At 49.5% G+C, this 21283-nt stretch overlaps 1 protein-coding gene across 2 annotated transcripts in view; it reads left to right on the top strand.

The window, feature by feature from the left end:
- HTR4 (5-hydroxytryptamine receptor 4) overlaps nt 1-21283 on the top strand; it is a 698746-nt gene that overhangs the window by 236987 nt on the left and 440476 nt on the right. For both annotated transcript variants that reach the window (XM_075342358.1, XM_075342359.1), the window contains exon 2: nt 16631-16712. In XM_075342358.1, coding sequence (XP_075198473.1) covers nt 16687-16712 — 26 coding nt within the window. In that variant the 5' untranslated portion in view covers nt 16631-16686. The remainder of the gene's footprint in view (nt 1-16630; nt 16713-21283) is intronic.

The following is a 21283-nucleotide window of genomic DNA, read 5'->3' on the forward strand; positions in this document are numbered from 1 at the left end:
TTGCTTAATCTGGACTGGCTTAACTCTCCATTTACCTTACAAGTCTGCTTCTGACATTGCTTTCCTGTTTCTGACCCTAGCTAGCTCCTAAATTTGTCTGACCCATGATTTTTGTCTTGTTTCTGACCTTGGCTATCTCCTGACTTTGCCTGACCCATGATTTTTGTCTTGTTTCTGACCCTAGCTATCTCCTAAATTTTTCTGACCCATGATTTTGTCTTGTTTCTGACCTTGGCTATCTCCTGACTTTGCCTGACCCATGACTTTTGTCTTGTTTCGAACTCTAGCTATCTCCTGACATTTGTCTGACTCATGAGTTTTGTCCTGTTTCTGACACTGGCTTTCTCCTGAATTTGTCTGACCCATGATTTTTGTCTTGTACTTACCCTCTCTGGTTTTGACCTGGCTACTTGACCTTTCTCTTCCAGCTGATTCTACTAGCCAGCAGCTACTCCATTAATGCAACTCAGGGCTCAATGTTTTAAGTTCAAATCCTTATTGAGGGTTCAAAGGTGAGGACCATAGCACTGGGATCTGCTAGACATACTACTTTGCACAAAGTTTGCCCTATTAAGAGCTGTCAGGTTTCAATAAACAATTCACATTCAGCACGGTAGGTAAACCTTCTGAAGGGGCGTTAACATCTATCTCTCTCTCTCTCTCTCTATATATATATATATATATATATATATATACATGCTATAGGACCTATATACATCTGTCAGCCTATGATTATTGAAGATTGTTTTGTTTTTTTGTTTGTGGTTTCCGGATGCTTCTTGAGAGGCTGTGTGTATCTTTTAAGATTCCTTTTGGTATTTTGGGGGGTAATTTACCCACTGTTACTTTATTTATAATTTTGTCCTATTTTTTGACCATTCCAGCTTGGTTCTTAATGATCCATCCTTGGCATTATCCTGACCTGTTTAGCGCGGTAGTACTTTCATATTAAGTTTTCGATTTTCTGGCAGGTTAGCACACACAGCCAGTCCTTCTACCAGCCGTTGTAGCCTTTAGACTTTTTGGGAGGAGGGCTAATGTTTGTTTCTATTTACCAATTGTTCCGTTTTGAGTTATTATGACAGAGAAATGTAATTAATATTTAATTACAAACCCTTTAATTATATACATAATAGTGGCAAGTAATACAACCGATTTTATGAAACTCTAGTTCCCTTTTGTTTTTGATGAAGCTATTTTATTTGTATTAAATACTAGTTCTTTTTTTTGTTTTATTGCTGTTATACACGGTTGTTGGTTTACTGAGCAATGTTGGCATATACAAAGGGCAATGGAAATAGCAGTGCATACCTCTTTAGTTAAGTGGATTTAATAGATAGGGTTTCTAGCTATGCATTATTTCTGTAAAACAATGTATCTCATGTCATTCTGAGATATTTTTAGTTTAAAACTATAGGATGTAAAGAATAGTTCTCTTTTCTTGCTTCTGTTAGTCACATAGCTATAAAATTGGTAACCTTCCTATATCAGTTGGCTCTTAAAATATCGTTTCTCTTTCATGACAAAAGAACATATGTCACAGTATTAACAAAGCTATTTTAAAAAAGCTAATAAACAAAGAAAATTAAGCCTAGTAAATGGTTTGTACCAGTGAAATGTCATTTGTGGTGTAGGACCAATCACAAAAAGATGTAAAGCACTACTGAACCAAACGTTTCTACCTGGACAATACTTTTCTCCCTGGACCAAACTTTTCTACCTGGACCAAACTTTTCTACCTGGACAATACTTTTCTACCTGGACCATACTTTTTTACCTCGACCAAACTTTTCTACCTGGACCACACTTTTCTACCTGGACTAAACTTTTCTACCCAAACCACACTTTTTTAGCTGGACCACACATCTTTCTGAAAAATTACTTGTCTTGTTCAGTATTTTTGACAGATGCTCCTTTATAGCCTATAGCATATTATGAAACATCAAAAATCAAATGGATACTACCAAAAATCTCTTGCAATAAACTATGTGACATCTCTAATAAAGGAAAGAGCTTAATTTTGAAATGTGTAGGGCGTGACATCCCTGAACAAGAAAAGGGCTATTTTATGAAATGCGTAGGATCTTAGCTGGTCTTTACAGGCCACCGGATTCCAGTGACATCCTTGAGTGACAAAGTAAAGTATTTCTTTCCGAAATTCATAGAATCTAAGTTGGCTTCTCGTGTTTCCGTACTACAGTAACAACACTGTAGCAGCTTGAGTGATGTCACGCTCTCCGGGTCCCCTGCTCTGCTCCCCGGCTCACCTGCCACGCTCCCCCGCTTCCCTGCGTCGCCCCCCGGTTCCTCTGTCCGGCGTCCGCCGCTCCCCGGTCTCCAGCCTCCATTGCCTGCGGTCCCCAGGCGTCCTGGTCCCCGCTCCCGGCGCCCGTCGGCTACTCAGCCCCAGCCCGGCTCTCTTGCTTCCTCTTCACCGCTTCCTGCCCTGGCTTCTGGCACCCGGGCCTCGCGCATGCGCGTTAGGGCGCGCGCGTGGTCATTGACCCTTTCTTAAAGGGCCAGCGTCCACTGACAGGAAATTGAGCACACAGGTACAGGGTATAAAAGGGGTTAGTGTCCAAGTGGGCGGGGCCTGTTCTTCGTGTTTCCCAAGCTAGGAGTCAGGTCTCCTTGTGTTCCTGTGATATACTCACCTCTCTCTCTTCTAGAGCCGATCCTGCCTCGCCATCCGGTCCTGCCGAATCCCGAACCCCGAACGCTGACTATCTGCCATCCTGACAGTCCGTTCCATCTCTGATCCCTGTGGTGACCCGTCCTCTCGCTCCATCGGTTCCGGACTCCGCCTGACAACATCTCGGCTTCCGAACCTGAGCTCCGTCACCCGGACTACCATCAGTGACTCCGTGGTCCCAGGGACTTCTCCATTCTACTCCTGTGCACGGTCTGTCCTGCTACCCGTAGTGCTCCAGCTACCGGACCCCTTACCTTCATCAAGGAGTTCGGCCCAGTGGATCCACCTCCTGGGTCTGCCCGTCCACCTGGCCCTAACAGTAAGAACAGGCCATGGATCCCGCCGAAGCACTAGCGGCCTTGCAGGAAGAACTCACACGCCAGCGTGAGACTCAGACCCGCATGCTGAACTTTATGACTTCTGTGGACGCCCGCCTGAACACGCTACAAGCGTCGGTTACATCTTCAGCATCTCGGGCTTCCACTAGACAATCCACGGCTCCAGCTCCCGTGGCAGCCTCCTCGGATGCTTCCAGGCTTCGTTTGGCCTCACCACCCCGGTACGCCGTTGATCCCAAGACCTGCAGGGGATTCATAAACCAATGCTCCCTCCATTTCACGCAGCTGCCACATTTGTTTGCCTCCGACCAAGCCAAGGTCGCCTTCATGATGTCCCATCTAGAGGGTGAGGCATTGGCGTGGATGAACCCCTTGTGGGAGAAGGAGGACCCTGTGACCACGAACATCCAGGAGTTCCTGCAGGCATTTCGTGGCACCTTTGACGAGCCCGGACGCGCCTCCGCGTCTGCCTCATCTCTTCTCCGGTTACGTCAGGGGACTCTGACGGTGGGTCAATATGCCATCCGTTTTCGCACCTTGGCTTCGGAACTCGGGTGGAACAACGAGGCTCTAACCGCCGCCTTCTGGGAAGGACTCTCGGGTCGAATTAAAGATGAGCTGGCTGGTCGTGACGTACCGTCCACCCTGGATGCCCTGATTACCCTAGCGACTCGAGTGGACATTCGCTTTCAGGAGCGATCCAAAGAGGTGTCCCGTGAGAGACGACCGGTACGGCATTCCTCTCCTCCGCAGAAGCCCGCCGTACTTCAGTCAACGGCATCTGGTGTCTCCGTCCACGAGCCCATGCAGATCGACCGTGTGCGGCAGTCTGAACAACGCCGAGCAGAGCGGCTCGCCAAAGGCCTCTGCTTCTACTGCGGAGAGGGCACACACCTTCTACGCTCCTGTCCAGAGAGGCCGGGAAACTCCAAAGCCTAGGGTTGGTAGGAGAGGCCACCCTAGGTGCTGGGACTCTCTCAGACCCGGTTAGGTGGACTGTTCAAGTGACAACGGGAGAGACGCGGTTCACGGCCGAGGCGTACCTCGATTCCGGGGCAGCAGGCAATTTCATCCAGCAGGCCACGGTGGACAAGTACCAGGTGCCTGTTACTCCACTCGACAAACCCCTCGTGATTGCCTCTGTGGATGGGAGACCCCTCTCTGACACCATCTCGTGCATCACCAGGACGATCGAACTGCGTATCGGTGCCCTGCACACCGAGAACATCGCTCTCTACGTCCTCCCACACATGTCCCATCAAATCCTGCTGGGACTCCCCTGGTTAAGGACACACGAACCGTCAGTCAGCTGGGGCACTGGTGAAATCACCCGATGGGGCTCTTCTTGCCATGAGAACTGTCTGAAGACCATACAACCCATCCGACGACCTCCGGTTCCAGAGTCCCTACCGGGACTGCCCTCGGCCTATTGGTCCTTCGCGGACGTCTTTGACAAAAAGGAATCAGAGGTACTTCCGCCACATCGTCCTTATGATTGTGCCATCGACCTGCTCCCGGGAACTACACCACCTCGAGGACGGATATATCCGCTGTCTCCTGCCGAAACAAGGGCCATGTCTACTTACATCACAGAGAGCCTGGCAAGGGGATTCATTCGGAGATCCTCCTCTCCTGCTGGAGCAGGCTTCTTCTTCGTTAAGAAGAAAGAAGGTGACCTACGCCCATGCATAGACTACCGGGTATTGAACCAAATCACCGTGAAAAACAAGTACCCCTGCCGCTCATCCCCGAATTGTTTGATCGGCTTAGAGGAGCTCGTGTGTTCACCAAGTTGGATCTTCGGGGTGCCTACAACCTGGTCCGCATCCGCTCTGGGGACGAATGGAAGACCGCGTTCAATACTCGCGATGGGCACTATGAATACTGTGTGATGCCCTTCGGCCTGTGTAACGCACCAGCAGTCTTTCAGGAATTGGTGAACGACGTGTTCCGAGACCTTCTCTACGTCTGTGTGGTGGTGTATCTTGATGACATCCTGGTCTTTTCTCCGGACCTCCAGACCCACAGAGAGAATGTGCAGCTGGTACTACGACGACTGAGGGAGAATCGTCTGTACGCCAAGTACGAGAAGTTTGTCTTCGAGCAGTCTTCTCTTCCCTTCCTGGGTTACGTCATCTCCGATACCGGACTGCAGATGGATCCGAAGAAGGTCTCTTCCATTCTCAACTGGCCTCCTCCTTCTGGACTAAAGGCAATCCAACGCTTTCTGGGATTCGCCAACTATTACCGCCAGTTCATTCCTCACTTCTCGGCTCTGACTGCTCCTCTCTCCGCCTTGACCAAGAAGGGGGCTAATCCAAAGGACTGGTCACCTGCGGCCGACGCCGCGTTTGGCTCCCTGAAGCGGGCATTTGCCTCCTCTCCTGTGCTCCACCGTCTGGAGTTAAACCGACAGTTCACCTTGGAGGTGGATGCCTCCTCCTCGGGAGCCGGAGCAGTGCTCATGCAGAAGTCCTCCTCCGGGAAGCTGGTGACTTGCGGTTTCTTCTCCAAGAGCTTCTCAGCGCCTGAACGCAACTACACCATCGGTGATCGAGAGCTATTGGCAGTCAAACTGGCTCTGGAGGAATGGCGCTACCTTCTGGAAGGAGCAGTGTACCCCGTTATTATTTACACGGACTTCAAGAACCTGGAATACCTGCGGTCTGCTCAGCGACTGAACCCACGGCAAGCCAGGTGGTCCTTGTTCTTTGCCAGATTCGATTTCCAGCTCCATTTCCGACCCACGGACAAGAACGTACGCGCAGATGCCTTGTCCAGGTCATTCATGCCCATGGAGCAGGAGGAGGAGACATCCCAGCCCATCATCTGCCCTAGTAAAATCATTCCGGTGACTCCTGTCACCCTGGCCCAGATACCGCCCGGGAAGACCTATGTCTCTGAGACTGACAGGCAAAAAGTGTTACACTGGGGCCATGCCTCGAAAATAGCCGGTCATGCTGGTCAGAAGAGAACATGGAGTACGATTGTACGTCATTACTGGTGGCCATCCCTTCGGACGGATGTCGCTTCTTTTGTCTCAGCCTGCTCCTCTTGTGCCAGGAACAAATCGCCCAAACACCTGCCATATGGCCGTCTTCTGCCTCTGCCTATACCCTCAGTTCCGTGGCAACACATTGCGATGGACTTTATTACGGACTTGCCACTGTCCTCCGGACACACAGTCATATGGGTCGTGGTGGATCGGTTCTCTAAAATGGCTCATTTCGTCCCTATGGCTGGACTGCCCTCTGCCCAGGAACTCGCTGACGCCTATATACAACACATATTCCGCTTGCATGGCTTTCCATCACACATTGTGTCCGACAGAGGAACTCAGTTTACCTCCCGCTTCTGGAGGGCTCTCTGCAAACATCTGGGAGTGACTCTGGACTTTTCTTCAGCCTACCATCCTCAGTTGAACGGCCAAGTGGAAAGGGTCAATCAGATCTTGACCTCCTTCTTACGTCACTACGTCAACGCCCATCATGACGACTGGTCCACGCTTCTTCCTTGGGCTGAATTCTCCCATAACCACCACGTCAGTGAGTCCTCCTCCAGCTCTCCCTTCCATGTCGTTTACGGACTTCAGCCTTCCGTCCCATTGCCTGTATCCTCTTCCTCGGATGTCCCTGCTGCTGATGCTGTAGCCCGTGACTTTGCAACAATTTGGGACTCTGTCAAGGCGTCCCTTGGACGTGCTTCCCTGCGGATGAAGAGACACGCAGACAAGAGGCGTCTGGACCCTCCGTGTTTCTCTCCAGGAGATCTCGTCTGGCTTGCTTCCAAGTACGTCCGATTGAAGCTACCATCCTACAAGCTGGGACCTCGCTACATCGGGCCGTTTAAAGTCCTCAGGAAGATCAATGAGGTCTCCTACAAGCTGCAGCTCCCGGCCACGATGAGGATACCCAACTCCTTCCACGTCTCCCTGCTCAAGCCGGTTGTCCTTGGTCCCTTCTCCGCTGCTGCCAGTTCGGCTCCTCCTCCTATTGCCGATGACGACATCTATGCGGGATATCGTGGCCATGAAAACCGTACGGGGCCGTCAGTTCTTCCTGGTGGACTGGGCCGGGTATGGTCCTGAGGATAGGTCCTGGGAACCCCGGGAGAACGTGGGTACTCCCCTGATACGTGCCTTTCTGTCCCGGTTGCGGGGAGGGGGGCGTGGGGGGGGGGTACTGTCACGCTCTCCGGGTCCCCTGCTCTGCTCCCCGGCTCACCTGCCACGCTCCCCCGCTTCCCTGCGTCGCTCCCCGGTTCCTCTGTCCGGCGTCCGCCGCTCCCCGGTCTCCAGCCTCCATTGCCTGCGGTCCCCAGGCGTCCTGGTCCCCGCTCCCGGCGCCCGTCGGCTACTCAGCCCCAGCCCGGCTCTCCTGCTTCCTCTTCACCGCTTCCTGCCCTGGCTTCTGGCACCCGGGCCTCGCGCATGCGCGTTAGGGCGCGCGCGCGCGGTCATTGACCCTTTCTTAAAGGGCCAGCGTCCACTGGCAGGAAATTGAGCACACAGGTACAGGGTATAAAAGGGGTTAGTGTCCAAGTGGGCGGGGCCTGTTCTTCGTGTTTCCCAAGCTAGGAGTCAGGTCTCCTTGTGTTCCTGTGATATACTCACCTCTCTCTCTTCTAGAGCCGATCCTGCCTCGCCATCCGGTCCTGCCGAATCCCGAACCCCCGAACGCTGACTATCTGCCATCCTGACAGTCCGTTCCATCTCTGATCCCTGTGGTGACCCGTCCTCTCGCTCCATCGGTTCCGGACTCCGCCTGACAACATCTCGGCTTCCGAACCTGAGCGCCGTCACCCGGACTACCATCAGTGACTCCGTGGTCCCAGGGACTTCTTCATTCTACTCTTGTGCACGGTCTGTCCTGCTACCCGTAGTGCTCCAGCTACCGGACCCCTTACCTTCATCAAGGAGTTCGGCCCAGTGGATCCACCTCCTGGGTCTGCCCGTCCACCTGGCCCTAACAAGTGACCTCCCTGAGGAAGGAAAGCGTTTCTTCCCAAAACACAGGTTCTGACGTGGTCCCTCCAACCTTCAAACTATAGTGATATTACTGGAGCAACTCAAGTTCTAAATAGGAGAGAAGCTTCTGGCTGGGGCGCTCCCCACGCTGAACTTCATCAGATTGCAGTTTTGGGAATTACTATATTCAAAGACTACCACTCCTCTTGGATTTAGAATATAGCGCGGCACTGTCAGTGGTGGCTCATTTAGTCGGCTGCATTTTCATGCAACAGTTTACTAGTGCTGGACAGTAATTTTTTAATGGCTTTATATAATTAACGCAGGCACACTACACTGTTTTCTTGTGATAGTTAATAGTATTGATTGTGGTCAGTTATTGGTCGAGTGCGCAAACACACTCCGACCACATGAAATTTTCTTTTACAATAGTGATCCACTCAGAGGGAGACAATAGTATTTTTTAGAAGCGTTGGTGCTACTTTTTATTAATGACTAGAGCTGATCGAACACCCAAAAAACCAGGACCGGCGGATCAATGCCAGATTTTAAAAAGAGTCTGATCCATTCCGGAATCCGGTGCCCATATAAGTCAATGGGGGCTGGAATCCAGAGATTAAAAACATTTGTGGAGGGGATAGCAGCGAGTGCGGCATTCTCAACGAGGCGCTGTCATGGCGGCACACTCCTTCCGGGTAACATTTTTCCCTACCGGAGCCGACAATTCAATATTCACTACTTTGCCTACTGGCGCATGTAATTGGTTGCAGTTAGACGCGCCCCCATTCTGAGTGACAGCGTATCAGCTGACTGCAACCAATCACAGGTGGCAGGACGGCCAGAGGGCGGGGAAAGCAGTGTATCCCTCACAAGTGTGTTTGGAATAAAGTACAAACACAACACAGCACCAAACACAACAAAGTACAGTACCCAACACAGCCCTACAGCTCCAGTGTAATCCACACGAGGTCCCATGATGACACATCCAGCTCTGCTACATCTCAGAGAGAGCAGCCATAGAGAAGACTGCCAGCTCTGAGTGTAGCCTATTACAGTGCCGTGATAAGCGATGACTGCAGCAGAGACTGCCACAGGGTGGGGGAACGCGTCAGCCTGGAACCAATCACAGATGAGAGGATGGACGGTGGCCGGGGAAAACACAGAAAGCTGTGTGTATGCGATGGACAGTACAGGAAGTGAATGTGTGACCCAGAAGCAGTGTGCCGCCATGACACCGAGTCTCAGTTAGTATGAAACACTCACTTATTTCTTCTTTTCTTTATTTTACTTTAATTGTCAAATATGGATCGTGCACCAGGAATCCCACACCCGGGTCCAGCACTAAAAGAGCGTTGAAACAGTGTGGATGCAGACTTTTCTAGTCCGGATCCGCTCAGCCCTATTAATGACATGAAACAATGCATACAATGCATTTTGTTTATGTGGCATATTGTCGCTGTTTCTTGGAATCTGTGGCATTATTTCAAAATGCTGCGTGTGATTTTCAGCCACTTTTCCAATAGAAAACGTAAAAATGCAAAGTATAAAAACAAAACAAACCAAAAAATGCCATAAAAATGGCTTGCAAAATTAAGTATGTCTTTACAAGCAAACCAAATCCTGAACAAAGTGTATAAAGACTGCTTTAATATCAATATTGAAGGACAACCCTAATTACCGTACTCGACACATACAGTCCATATACAATTTTTATGCATTTCCCAAAACAAATTGAGTTTTCTTATTTAAGATTGTTTTACATAAAGTAGGATTGCAATAGTACTATAGTGTAAAGCCTGCTTTACACGAGTCGATCTATCGTGCGATAGCACGAGCGATCGTACCCGCCCCCGTCCTTTTTGCGTCACGGGCAAATCGCTGCCCGTGGCGCACAAACTCGTTTAACCCCAGTCACACGCACTTACCTTCCGGACGACCTCGCTGTGGGCAACGAACGTCCACTTCCTGAAGTGGGAGGGACGTTTGGCGTCACAACGACGTCTCGCGGCAGCCGGCCAATAGAAACGGAGGGGCGGAGATGAGCGGGACCTAACATCCCGCCCACCTCCTTCCTTCCTTCCATTAAGCCGGCGGGTGCCATGGGACGCAGGTACGCTGTGTTCATCTTTCCCGTGGTGTCACGCGGAGCAGCGTGTGATGCCACGGAAACGATGAACAACCTGCACCCATGAAAATAAATGATATTATGAAAGTTAACGACGAGTACACGACTCACGATTTGTGAGCCATACTGCGTCGCTAAGAGGTGTCACAGGAGACGACGTCGTGTGCTATGCCGGATGTGTGTCACGAAAACTGTGACCCTGACAACATATCGCACAATATATCGTCTCGTGTAAAGCCTGCATAAGTGTTAATGGGCAGCATTTTTCCATTCACCATGCCACAGTCACAAATGAATGGAGTTGAGAAGACTAACAAGCTGATCATTGCTTAGTTCAATGGAATTGCCCACAGTAATAAATCCTATCCACTCCCTACAGAAGTAAATTATATTAAAAATTTGACAGGGCTTGAATAAATATAATCATTTGGAGGCAACAGTCATAAGCTCTTGTGTAATATGTCATTTTTATGGACATTTATTGTGCATATCGTTATATCTCCAGCTGGTTTATTCATTGATGGTATTTTATGCTTATTATTGGAATTACTGTTGATTAAAAACTTGGATGAGTTCAGTATCCTGTTGTTATTCTTGTGTTTATATTTCTGGTAGTTTTTTTATTGTAAGGTTTATTAAAAGCGACTTTATAGTCAAAGAAGTTGAAAACAATACGATGCTCATCTTTTTGTTCATTTTTCTTTTTTTGCTGCTTTTCTCTTAGACCTGTTAGGGGCACTTTGCACACTACCACATCGCAGCTGCGATGTCGGTGGGGTGAAAATCGAAAGTGACGCACATCCGGCGTCGCTGTCGATATCGCAGTGTGTAAATCGTTTTTGATACGATTAATGAGCGCAAAAGCGTCGAAATCGTATCATCGGTGTAGCGTCGGTCATTTCCATAATTTCGGAAGGACCGATGTTACGATGTTGTTCCTCGTTCCTGCGGCAGCACACATCGCTGTGTGTGAAGCCGCAGGAGCGAGGAACATCTCCTACCTGCATACTGCGGCTCACGCCGGCTATGCGGAAGGAAGGAGGTGGGCGGGATGTTTACGTCCCGCTCATCTCCGCCCCTCCGCATCTATTGGCCGCCTGCCGTGTGATGTCGCTGTGACGCCGCACAACATGCCCCCTTAGTAAGGAGGCGATTCGCCGGCCAGAGCGACGTTGCAGGGCAGGTGAGTGCATGTGAAGCTGCCGTAGCGATAATGTTTGCTACGGCAGCTATACCACAATATTGTATGTGCGACGGGGCGGGGACTATCGAGCTCGGCATCGCAAACATCGGCTTGCGATGTCGTAGTGTGCAAAGTACCCCTTAGACGAGAGCTAAGATCTGTGGCTATAGTTTACCTATCGCACCTACGGGAGTCTTTAGTGGTGTGAGTCATACCTCTTGGCTCGTCATTGATAGAGATAAGCGAACCCGAGGTTTGGTTTTCGAACTGAACACCAACCTAAAACAACAAGGCTCGGCTTGGAGTTCGGATAGCTTCACGTGTGAACTTAACTTGCGCGAGCAGCACTGTGCTCAGGTATACTTGGTGCTCAACCCTTAGCAAGCTGCTTGCAGTGTTTGAACAGGCCACACTGGGGGTAACAACAGCATGATCAAATGTAATGTGTAACAAAAAAAATTTGAAAAAGCATGCCCACCCTCCCCTGGAAGTGATCTGCTTATGGCTGGTTGTATGTGGGCGGAACCTCAAACTGCCAATCGGATATTCCGAACTTCTCAGGCCAAGTTCGGTGGAGGTTCGGTTTGTTTGTGTTACGTCACCGCCGGAGTCTGCTTTAGCGACTTCTGCTTCGATCGCCAGGCGATGCAGTGTTCCTGCCGTGGATGGTGCTGGTGATGGGAGAGGAGTCGATGCCAGCAGCACCGGTGGGCACAGGCTCCGATCATCCACTGGGCTGGGTTATCTTGGGATCTGCAGTACCGCTGGCTGACTTTAGGTGGCGGGTGTCTCCCAGCTGAAGTACCATCATTCAGCTACAGCTAATGGGAAGACACCACACCCTTCCTATTCCCCCTCCTGTCTTCTGGCCTCTGCCAGAGATAGTTTTGATTCTGGCTCATGTGCTGTTTGTTTTGTGATTCCTGTGCGCTGACTTGCTTGTTGTTGACTACCCTTCTGCCTGCTGTTTTGTACCTCGCAGCCCACCCCGGATCTGACCACTGCTACGTTTTGTGTTTACGCCTTTGCCTGCCGATTCTGTCCTTGTTCTGCTGTTCCTGGTTTAAGCCTGCCTGACGACTACTCTCATCGGACTGCAGCCTTCCACGGGTAGAGATCTCCAGTTCCCTGTGTAATTCCAAATCCCTGTATAGGGGTTAAAGGATTTCAGGGTTCTGGGGTCCTGCTTGGTGAGGGGCTTCCCACTAGTCTGTCAATTACATCCTACCTGAGTCTGTTTATCCAGGCAGGTGTTACAGTTTGCTACCAGAGAACCAAACTCCGAAGGTTCACTCATCGATATTCATTGACTCAGATTGCTGATCTATCCCTTCTATCTGTAGCAAGGAAAGGTTCCATTCTTAAATTTCAAGGCAACCTGTCACTTGATTCATGGTGCACAAACCTGATTGCAGACAAGTATGTCTTTCTCTGAAATGCTGTGGCATTTCAAAGAACACAGATTAAAAATCCAGCTAGGCAATATAGTGATAAACCTAAATAGTCTGGCGCAGTCCCAACTGGCTTCTTCCTGCTTGATTGACTGGTCTGTTCCATAGAGAGTCCTGTCAATCAATTAGAAAGGGGGTGGGAAGGAGCTAGCTTGGTTTTAATAATTGTTTCCTCTAAAATGTTCTAGCATTATACAATTGTGCAGGGAGGCTCTGATTCCTGTTGGGTAGTATGAATCTAGAGACAGGTTCCCTTTAGGTTCTTCCCAAAGTGCTGTGTTTGTCATTAACGTTACGTTTTCATTGTCCATCAAGTTACTGTCCATCCTTTAGGTAACCCCACCCACACCACTGATTGGCAGCTTTCACCCATATACAGTGTACACAGAAGCTGCCAATTAGTTGTGGGTGTGGGGTTATACAGAGCATCATGAATTTGCTGGACTACCTGGTAGCAGGCCAAGTAGTTTTCTAATGATAATTTACTGCTTATGAATAAGTGATTTTATCAAAACGTCAATAAGCAGCCTAATAAGTGACACATCATTGTAATCAGGGTCTTGGTCAATACATTATGTTGCTCTTATTAGGTGGCAATAACCTGATCACAGATTCCCTTTAAAATGATCCTGGAGCTACACATGTAATTTGGAATAGTTTTTAATGCAGTATTTTAATTTAAAGGTAGGATTTTATAAAAAAAAACAATTCTAAAATGTAAAGTAAAGGCATTTGTCTCCTTTCAGTTGGATCTATTTCTCATTTTAGATCAAGAATCAGATCAAAAGCTGAATCTGTAAGTTGTATAAAAAATGCCATGCGTGATTCAAGATGTTTTGTAGCTCTTTTATTTTTTACCTTAGAAATGCATGCAGATTTTTTGAAGTGGAACAATGGAGAAATGTACTTGAAAGGCAGTTTTTGCATATCGCGGTGACATCAGAGCTGCGTTTAAATTACACATAATTTTATGTATTTGTGTAAAGGATTTAGGACCTATGGCTCACTTCAAAAAAAGGAAATTAAAGTTAATTATCCAATTGAAAGTCATTGTAAAAATAATTAATTGTGCTTTTAAATAAGAAATTGAAAGCTATCTCTATTAGGAGTCATTTTCATACAGCATTTAATTAGACACTTTTATTATTTATGTGTAAGAAACCTCAATCTTTTAATTTTGGAGACAGGCAATTGCAACATGTAAATGCTTTGGGAGCATGCATCACAGATAAATGGGGATGTGATGGGAGACCTTTGATGTGACTCCTGTGTAATCGATATACGGCAATTTATAGCTTCACCCCTGGGATCAGTAGGATTACGCAGTTATCAAATCTTCACATCTAAATTAATCTGTCATCGGGAGAAAGTCTCGCCTTTAAATCCAAAACAGTTCCTGGCTGCTACAAAGTTAACATGATGAAAGAAGAAGAACTGCATTCTGCTAAATCTACCGCGGCTCGCGTAGGATCAGCCGGCAAGAAAGTATTGCTAGATTTAGCAGGAGCGAGAGATTATGAATCATGTCCAAATCTATGGATAGTTCATTTTCAATAAGTCTGTTCTTTTAGTATAGGGCATTTAGACACCTGCAGCCTTTATTGATGTTGAAACACAATATACTCATAATTGACGGCAAAGTAAAGAACCGCTTCAAATACAGTCTACACCAGAAATCAGGCTTCAAATCTGGCAATATATATTTTAAAGGGCTGATAGTATTTCATTGTAAAAGTTGTTGAACTGAGCAACTAGATAATAAATGGTCAAACTGGAATCTTCTCAATCCTAACTGGTCCAAAACTACCCTGAGCTGGCTTATCTGCTGGACTGGTTTTTAAAAAGGGTGTTCTCCAAATCCGTTTTTAAGGCTGTGCTCCTATGATAAGGTTTTGTTACTGCATATTTTTTTGGCCTCTACAACTAGTCCATAGAGCCATGTGTTACTTTGAAAAGAGTGACTTTATAAACTAGCCCTAGGCCTGACATGGTGAGGCCTCTATAACCTGTTAGTGTTATAGAGAGAAATTAAAATCCATAAGGCATCACTGGATAGGGGGCATATCCACCCCCCAATGGAACATATGGTGTCACAGTTTCACCTCCCCGTCCACATGGCTAGGGGGCGGAGTCTTCTCCCGAGCCTCACTTCCGGAGCCTGGATGCATTAAAAAATGACATCTCCGGTGAACCAGCGCCAGCTATAAGCTTAGCGCTGCTTTGCCTGTGATTGCTGGTCCTGGAAGTGTTATTCTGATCCGTCTGCTCCTGTGCCCCCGTGCCCTGTCTGTGTTCTGTCCCCTAGTCATCCCTCCATACCTCTGTCCCCTCTCCTACCTCCCCACTCAGCTGCTTCCTCTGGTACTGACCTCAGCCTGACCTCATTTCTGCTTCTGCTCGTTCCTCTGGTCCTCCTCCTACTGTGTTTGACCCAGCCTGACTGACCATTCCTCACACGCCTCGCAGCTCTGCTTCCCAGCTATGCTGTGAGGCAGTGTACTAGTACACATTGTGCATCCACTTCCTGGTTCTTGTTGCTCTGTGTAGTGTCTTCTGCTGCAGAGCTCCGGTTCCCCCTGGTGGCAGCTTAACATATGGGTTATTTATAACTTGGGATAAGAGAGGGAAAGCAGACACTTCAAGCTCCATTGAAGTAAGACTTCCTGGTGTGGACAGGTAATTGCAATCTAGCAGATGTATCAGTTCAGTCACGAAGTCTGGAATCTTTATATTTAGGGATTGAAAAGCATCAATATGTCAACTGTGAAGCTGAATTTCAAGAGATTGTCCCAGACTGTTGGGCATTAATGCTCAGTGATGAATATTGGGGTTTGTATCAATCCGATATTTATCGGTGTTGCATTTTCAACATCACAATCATGAAAGGAAGAACATGCAGATTTTTTTCATAATTGCGTGGCCTGAGTATGAGCTTCAAATTAATATCAGGCAAATTGATGACAATACATATATCATATTTCCAAGCTATGGAAAGGTAAAATCATAATAGGAAATATGGCACTAAAATCTTCGGCTGGGTTAGTGCAGAGTCAAAGATATTCTGGAAGTTGGGGATCTCATAATTTCTGTAGACTGAATCCACATCCCATGTTTTAGCCCTGTTATGAGTCACCCGTGGGGAAGTAGTGGGTTTAATTTGTGTTAATAAAAGCAAATGCAAAATTCTGATCCTTGTTCCACGTTGCATTGTGGTCCTTCCCTCTGAACTATTTCCGTTACACAGTTTAGTATTTTTTTTTCCTTAATCCCTTTTATTTTATGTAACTGTATATGCTGTATAGTTTTGTCCCATTTGTAAGAACGTTTATATATTTTTTAACAATGTCTACTTTTTGTATTAAAGATGTAAAACCTAAAAGCTTTGTTGCTCTTAGTCTATAAACACATTCCCGAAATGATAGGCTATCTATAATGATATCCAGTTGGCCTGTTTAAGCAATTGTTGGTTGCACCTTGTAATAATTCCTTTTGTTTTTGTGGGGTTGGCAGTTACTGTACACAGTTATATACTGTATATTCCATTCCATATTCCCTAGTATTGGAAACAGCCATGGCCTCATCCATCAATTGTCGGTCAATTACATAATTGTCTGGACAATTGGGGGCAGCTGAGTGCTGTTCATGACAAATTGGCGGCAGTGGTGGGATATCTGCATGACCCCTATCCCGGCTGTGATGGTGACACTTAGGTTTTCTCAGCACAAGTGTTGCTTTTAAATCTACCCCAGCAAATTCGTATAACTGAAGAAGACACTCCGACCCAGCTAATCATGTGTTATGGTGCCTTTCTCTATTCTTGTTGTTATACAAAATGCATTGTATGCTGCTAATAGTAAACTCATTTGTCTTTGCAGGGCAAGCTTGATCACAAGGGCACTGACTCCACAGCCCTCCATGCCTACTGACTGTGATGGAAGAACTTGATAGTAATGTGAGGTAAAGCTATACAAATTATATTAATTAATATCATGTTTATTCAAAGAGAGTCTGTCAGTGGGTTAGTGCTAACAGTAATAGTTCTCCATACACCTTTAAGAGTGTGCCGCCCCCGTGCCAGCAGGGTGTGGTCTATCTGTCCCTAAGGGGGGATGACTAGGGTTTAATGGTTGGCTGTGTGTTTCCTAGTGAGGCAAGGTGTTATGCAGGGGCCTATTTGTGACTCCCTGGTTTTGCCAGGGCGTCACACTCCCCCTTGGTTAAACACAGACCATCCACGGGCTGTCTGACCACCACCGGTTTATTTTTACTGCAAGAAAAGATAAAAGAATAAAACATTTTACAAAGATAATAACATATTTACATTGCAAGAATATTTTGGTTTCTTCCCTTATGGGAGGCAGGTTGCTTAAACGTTGCATAACATAACCGGGATGGGACGGGACCGGGTCCTTCTCGCCTTTACCACCCAAACAAACCTAACCCTGATGCCACCTCTAAAACACAGGTTGGCACCCCATGCCCAAGTCCAGGTTAAGTCCGGGGGTTGCCCAAACGGGCCGGGTAAAAAGTTCCTTACCCGGCAGTCCTTTTCAAGGGCCCCCTGACCTGGAGGATAGTCACCGGTCCCAATGGTGACTGGGCCTCGGCCTACTCTGCCGCAGGCCTATCCTCCAATCAGCCTCTCCGGAGACTGCTGCAAAGCTTGTAGAAGGAAGGTCCAGGATTATTTACAAGGCCCCATAGTTTATGGGTTGGCCTGCAAGTTCTCAGCCATTGTTTTTGGTTTTAACTTATAAACGGGAACATTAAAGGCACACTGTCCCAACGGGGAACTTTAACTTTTTGGTAGCCGGGAACCACTACCACTGCTGCATGGGGCCGTATGGTTATTTTGGCCCCTGGGGGTCAGCATTCCGGGACCAGCTGCAATGCATCCCGGAGCTCTGAACTTACATTGGGAACGGAGGTGGTATAGCAGGTACTACCACTGCTCCAGGGAGCGATGCCGGCCGGCACTCTCCCATCACGTAGGAAACAGGCTCCATCTCCGGGCAGGTCAATGAGGTCAAGTCGGTCTGGGTACCTTTCTCCCGACGCGGTTCCGTACGGGTAGCTCGGCTCTTACGGGCCGACACCACGGCCACCATTCTCCGGACCTCCACCTTCCACTCCAGCACCTGTTGCAGTGACTGCGACCGCACCCGGACACCACTCCTCCTCGGGGCGCCACCGCTCCAGTGGTCGGCACGGCCCAAGCATTAGATTTCGCAGGGGACATCTTCCCGCTTCTCCCCCTCGGTCATTTGCTGGCACTCCTCTTTCAGGCGTGTAAGTTTCGTTTTGCGACTTCCGGCCTTGCTTCCGGCCGCGTTCCCAGGGGGCGGGGCTTTGGCGTTCACGTCCTTTTCGCGGGGAAGAAGATGCTGGGCTGTAGTTTTTCACGCCAAAAAGGCGACCAAAATGGCGACTTCTGAAAATTTGGCAACAGATCACCGCTGACTGTCCAATAAAAGGCGCAAGTGGATGGGTAAGTATCCTGCTCGTGACGCCAAGTTTTCGGGGTGTGCCGCCCCCATGCCAGCAGCCACCGCTGCTCGGATCCGGACCTTCAGGGGAGGTGGCTCGAGGGTCTTCGGACCCAGGGGTCTCGCGGACACGCCGAATAAAATGGGGGGGACGTAGATGTACAGGCTAGGCCGTAGTAAGTTCGTGACGCCATCCACTGTGTGTGGTGAGGTGGGCACCACCGCTGCTGTTACGGGGTACCTGGGGAAGATGTTGTGCAGCAAGTTGTTAACCCCTCCGTGGGCAGGGATGATGGCCCCGGGATGTACTTGGTGCGTGCTGGGGAGATGACGACCGTAGGGGGGTTGTTATGAACCGGCGCCGCCATAGCCGCAAGCAGCCTGCTGCGGTTCCTGTTGCGCCCAGGCGCCGGCTGCCGTTCTTGGCCGTGCCTCGGGTCGTCCAGTTGGCTGTTCCTTCCACCACGTCTAAGTGTGGAGAGGCGGCTAGTGTGCATGCGTGCGCCGATTTACCCCAGCCAGAGTTTAAGCCCGGTGTTTTTCCTAGTGAGCATGCTCAGCCTGATTGTGTTATGTCTGAGACTAAGTCCTCAGTTCAGGCTACTGAGCATGCTCCCACAATTAACCCTAACAGCCTCTTTGCACAGGTACTTGGACTTCGTGCTGTGTCTAAGTTCTGGGATGTGCCTACTGAGCATGCTCAAACTGATAGTCTGCTTTCTGAGCCTGTTGCTCAGGCTACTGGGCATGCTCAGCCACTTAGTGCACCAGAGGCTAGGTCCGGTAAGGACCTCACTGAGCATGTCCGTGAGGTGGCAGGCCCTGATAGGGCAGAGGGTGTCAGGTGTCCTGATGACGTGGCAACTCCGGACTGGCTCGCAGAGGCCCAACCCTATGATCTGGCACCTCAGTATTGGTCGTCAGACGATGACTGGTGAAGTGTTTGGGGCGTGGCTGCCATGAGGTCATCAATGACGTGGCGGTTCCGGATAGGTCGCATGTGACGTCACTGATGACATGGCACTCTGCTATTGGACCTTGGTGGTTCCACCCTGGGTTTGGGGCGGACCCAGGTTATAAAAGGGGCTGGAGACAACATGGAGGTGCGCAGTCTTCACATTTGCTCAGTCAGAGCACAACTCCATGTTAGAGCCTCATTGCGGCATAAGCCTATGTTGGGAAGCGGTAGGTAGGGTTAGGCGAACGGTGCCTGTCACGCCAAGATTCGTGGCTCGGCACATCAGGGTCAGGCGCCGTGCTTCCCTCCTGCCGTTACAGTCTTGCTATAGCAGCCCAGTGGCGTTAACTGGGTTGCAGCTGCTGTGCTTCCTGTCCGATTGTGCCCCCTACGCACACGGACAACGCACCTGCTGCGCTACCTGTCCGATTGTGCCTCCTACGCACACGGACAACGCACCTGCTGCGCCACCTGTCCAATTGTGCCCCCTACGCACACGGACAACGCACCTGCTGCGCCACCTGTCCGGTTGTGCCCCCTACGCGCACGGACAGCGTACCCCAGGACCCCTGTGGAGTTAACAGGGTGTTCCTTATCCTCCTCGGCTTCCCGGTCAACGCTACTGGTGTACCCATCTGGCCTGACGTGTCCTACACACACGTGGCCAGGCGAGAGGTGGCCAGAAACGCTAATCGGAGGACCGCTCGGCCTGACGTGTCCTACACACGTGGCCGACAGGGCGCTTTCGTGGCGGTCTTCCGGTCAACGCTACCTGGTTACCACCCGGCCTGACGTGTTTCCTGCACACGTGGTTGGTGTAGCGCTAGGTGCACCAAAACGCTAATCGGGTTGTCGTCTGGTCTGACGTGTCCCAACACACGTGACCGGTTCCCAGAGTTCCTGGGTTATCTCAGAGCCATCCAGCTCTATAGTCTCCGCCTAACCCTCAGGTGCCAGCAGCTCCTTTGTCATCTGGAGCATGGTGGGCCACGACTGGCGATTAGGATATATACCCCCTGGTCCTAATCTGCCGGCCCCCCCGTAACAGTAAGACTGCGCCAGGGTCTGGCTGGCATGGCGGAGATGGAGCAGCTACGTCAGTTCATGCTGCAGCTTGATGCCAGAGTGAGGGCTCTGGAGAAGTCTGCTCTTGCTGCTGATATGGATGATGTGGTGGCTCAAGCGGCTGCAATGGTGTCAGTCACCAAGCCTACTCCAACCCTCCCTCACCTCTCGCTGCCCAACAAGTTTACGGGGAACAACAAGGCATGTAGGGGATTCGTGAACCAGTGCTCAGTCCATCTAGAGCTGTTGGCTGCACGGTTTCCTACAGAGAGGTCGAAGGTGGGGTTTATCATCTCCTTGCTCTCTGATAGAGCACTGGAGTGGGCTATACCATTGTGGGAGAGGAATGACCCCGTAGTACAGGACTCTAAGGAGTTTTTGGAGTCCTTGCGACAAGTGTTCCTGGGGCCTCAGGTCACTCACGACTCGGCCCTACAGCTACTGACTTTGGAGCAGGGGCGTACCTCCTCAAGTCAATATGCTGTGAGTTTCAGGACACTTGCTGCAGAACTGGGGTGGTCAGAGAGGACTCTCATTCCACTGTTCTGGAGGGGATTAGCCTCGCACGTGAAGGACGCATTAGCGTTGCGTGAGGTACCAACTACTCTTGAGGGCCTCATGTCTCTGGCTACCCGCATTGACCTGCGGACCTCCAAACGTCAGCTGGAGCGCAGGTCAGAGGGTCGTTCAGCCACTGTAGTGGTCTCTCCTACTGCACCTCCCTTAGAGGACATCTCTGTCCCTATGCACATCGCTAGGGTTGGTGTTGCTAGGTCTTCGAGTCGCAAGGGCATTTCCTGTTTCGCTTGTGGGCAGTATGGTCATTATGCCAACCGTTGCCCAAAGCGTCAGGGTAAGAGACCGCGATTGGTGACCATAGCTGAAGGTAGACTGGACTCTGCGTCATCCATTAGGGTGACGCTTCCCGCATCCATTTCCTTTAAGGGGTCAACATGGTCCACAAGGGCAAGTGTGGACACAGGTGCTGGGGATAGTTTCATCTCCTCCTCTTTTGCCCG

The sequence above is a fragment of the Anomaloglossus baeobatrachus genome, chromosome 4, assembly GCF_048569485.1.
Source record: "Anomaloglossus baeobatrachus isolate aAnoBae1 chromosome 4, aAnoBae1.hap1, whole genome shotgun sequence".
NCBI lineage: Eukaryota > Metazoa > Chordata > Amphibia > Anura > Aromobatidae > Anomaloglossus > Anomaloglossus baeobatrachus.